This window comes from Morone saxatilis, unplaced genomic scaffold (genome assembly GCF_004916995.1).
Source record: "Morone saxatilis isolate NCDOM2014 unplaced genomic scaffold, NCSU_SB_2.0 Contig4, whole genome shotgun sequence".
Classification (NCBI taxonomy): Eukaryota; Metazoa; Chordata; class Actinopteri; family Moronidae; genus Morone; species Morone saxatilis.
This window is the reverse complement of record NW_023339984.1, coordinates 14,018,396-14,021,292: the sequence shown is the minus strand read 5'-3', so window position 1 is coordinate 14,021,292 and position 2,897 is coordinate 14,018,396. Positions and strand designations below refer to the sequence as shown.

At 36.9% G+C, this 2,897-nt stretch overlaps 1 protein-coding gene across 1 annotated transcript in view; it reads right to left on the bottom strand.

Moving 5' to 3' along the window:
• Positions 1-468, bottom strand: part of sb:cb1081 (sterile alpha motif domain-containing protein 9) — a gene marked incomplete in the record, with an annotated part of 20,878 nt that extends 20,410 nt beyond the window's left edge. Inside the window, 1 exon segment of the mRNA XM_035674948.1 lies at positions 1-468. Coding sequence (XP_035530841.1) covers positions 1-439 — 439 coding nt within the window.
• Positions 469-2,897: the final 2,429 nt, after the last annotated feature.

The following is a 2,897-nucleotide window of genomic DNA, read 5'->3' as shown; positions in this document are numbered from 1 at the left end:
TTTCTCTTTTGGTTAGCATGTCTTTGATAAAACCATGCAAACATGGAGGAACATCATCTCTGCAAAAACAGGTTAAGAAGTTTCTTGCTGTGTCACTTCTGGTCACACCTGCCTCAGCCATTATTTCAGTACAACACTGTGCTATCATAGGGTGAACCATGCAGACTTTTCTTTCACTTCTCATATCTTGTTGGAAGGTGATAATGAGATCGCTGAAGGGCTTCATTCTGTCTTCCAGTGAAAGGTCTTCATGACTAGGGTCTTTACTTTTGAGGAAGTCCAGGCACTGAGACTCCAGGAGGTATGAGCCTGGTACGTAGGCATTCAGCAGGGACAGGAAGGCAGCAAGCTGTGTGTTCAGTGGTCTCTTTGCTTTTTTGATGTTTTTGAATACAGCACATGCTGTCTTGATGTAATCCGGAGAGAAATTAGTTTGCATTATGTGAAAGCCATAGAATTGTTTGTATTTATCACTGTGTCTTCTGCTGAGCTCTTCTGTTTTCTTGTTAAATGTTTGTTTCTCTGTGTCAGAAAGTACTCTTTTTAGGATGACATGGTCACCCTGTAGAACTGCATCCTTTCTAACACAGCTGAGTAAAATCACCACAGGCATATGTGTGACTATCTTCTGTTCAGCAATTGTGATCATAATGCTTTCTTTCAGATTTTCCAAAATCTGCTCATTATTCACTAACAGCAATACAGTGTTCTGGTGGCCTCTACTGCCAGCTGTGAAAAGGTGGACCACCTCCTTTGCTACATTTGTGATGTCTGAGGTTGAACCTGTTAAAACTGCACATCTTAAGGTTTTCTTTAAGTCCCACAACACCTGCATGGCCAGTGTGGTTCCCCCGCATCCTGGCTGGTGGAACAGTTTAACAGTTGATATCCCAGGTCGTTTTTTTCTTTCGCAAATTTTTTCCACAAGTAGACTGTAACCCTCTCTTTTAATAAAAGGAGTTCCTGTATCATCGGACTTTGGCTGTTCACTAATGTGAAAGTTTAACCATGTGGGTGGGGCCCCTCTGTAAAAGTGTTCCTCCGTCTGCTCACAAAGATTTGGATCAAAAGTCTCTCCTTCAAACTGGTTTGCATAGAGAACATCTAACAGTGAGAAGGAATCTCGGATTTCATTTCCCAAGTAAATTTCCCCTCCTTTAGCTGTGGATAGGGCTGGTCCATTTGCCATCTCTGATTTTCAGTTTCATTTACCTTAATGGATGTTAAAAAAAACAAAAAGAAATTGAAGAGAGAATATGGTTATATTGGACTGTACTATTGGGCTCTGAGTGCCAGGCAATGGTTAGCACAGTTTAAATCATAACCTTTGAAGATTATAATTTTACATACAAAACAGATCAGTATATATAGTTAATAAAATTAGCTTCACCTCTATATCTAAGTAATCAGTAATAGCAATCCAGCCTAACCCCTATCTCTATCTATATATAAACAGTACATACATGCCTTTGTGTCAAATATTGATTCACAGCACATAGATGTCAGTAAAAACCTCAGTAATACTTTCTTACACCAGTATGCATCTTTTTAGTCCTACTTAAACTTATTCATGATGTTTGCATACGCATACAGAGATTTCTCTTACCTTTTCCCATATGATTCACAGGTCCCTGAAGTCTTGTGAGTGGTACAGTACTGTAACCTTAAGGGTGGTTGGAGTTAATATAGCCACATGCCACACCCACAATAGGTGGGTGTGATCACAGAGAGTAATCTGTAGAATGTGATAAATGTGCCAAACAACGTGAGTCATTTAAGGTTAACTTATTTGCCAACTTCCTAAGAAAAGGGAAAAAATCAAAAATAGTGTTGATACAAAATGTATTTTCTTTGTAAAGTATGTTACAGATGTGTATTTGTACAAACATACAATAATCTAGAATCACTGCACAAAACTTTCATTTTTTAATCATATAAGAAATATTTAATATACACCAATCAGCCGTAACATTATGAGCACCAGGGCTGATCGGTGTAAAATGTCTTTTGTTATTGTATGTTTCTTTTGTTTTTTTGCAGCAGTCGCATTTTACTGTAGATTATAGTTTTAATGACAACAACTGAAATCGCTTTTAGTAAATCAAATCTCAGTTCAGTTTCTTTTATTAGCAGATATTAGAGCAGTGTGTTTTTTCAATTCTAACCTAACCAATTGGGTATAAAAAAGCAAGCAATTGACAACCGTCATCTGAACAATAAACAGTCGAGTTTGTATGGTGCACGACAAAAGTGTTCAATATTAAATAAATGAGATAAATTATTATAAAATAAATAGTCAAAGGAATAAAATTCTGTAAAATATTAAATTGAGCAGTTGTTTGACGGAAACTAGCTCAACAACACTGCTACCTAATTCAGTTAAAAGCAGTTCATAGGACAGTGGTAACTTAATTTTAATTAGGGCTGCTTCGTATCTTGGGCACTAACTAGCCTTATAGGGGCAGCCACAAAAAGACTGTGGTCGACGACCGCTAGATTAATACCTGCCTAAACAACCCAATTAGTTACGCCAGCTAGGTAATTAGCCCTGCTGGGGCTGTGTGTGATTGGTGGCTGAAAGGGCGTTTTGAAAAAAACATGAAATAGAAATTAACCTTTTTGTTTAATTAAAGTGAAAATAAGATGGAACGAATTCATGAACTCTGGAACTAATTTCTTAAATTGGCTTCACAATTTATTGCTTCATTTATATTTTTACCAGGAATGTTCTTCCCTACTATTTATTTCATTAATTTACTATTCCATCATCCAAGTTTTATTTGCCCTAATTTTCTTTATAAAGGTAAACTTGTTAAAATGGATTGAGAGTGTGATATAGAGAGAGGAGGTAACTATATGGGTATCACGTGCTGGGTGAGTATAGTGTATGTAGTGAG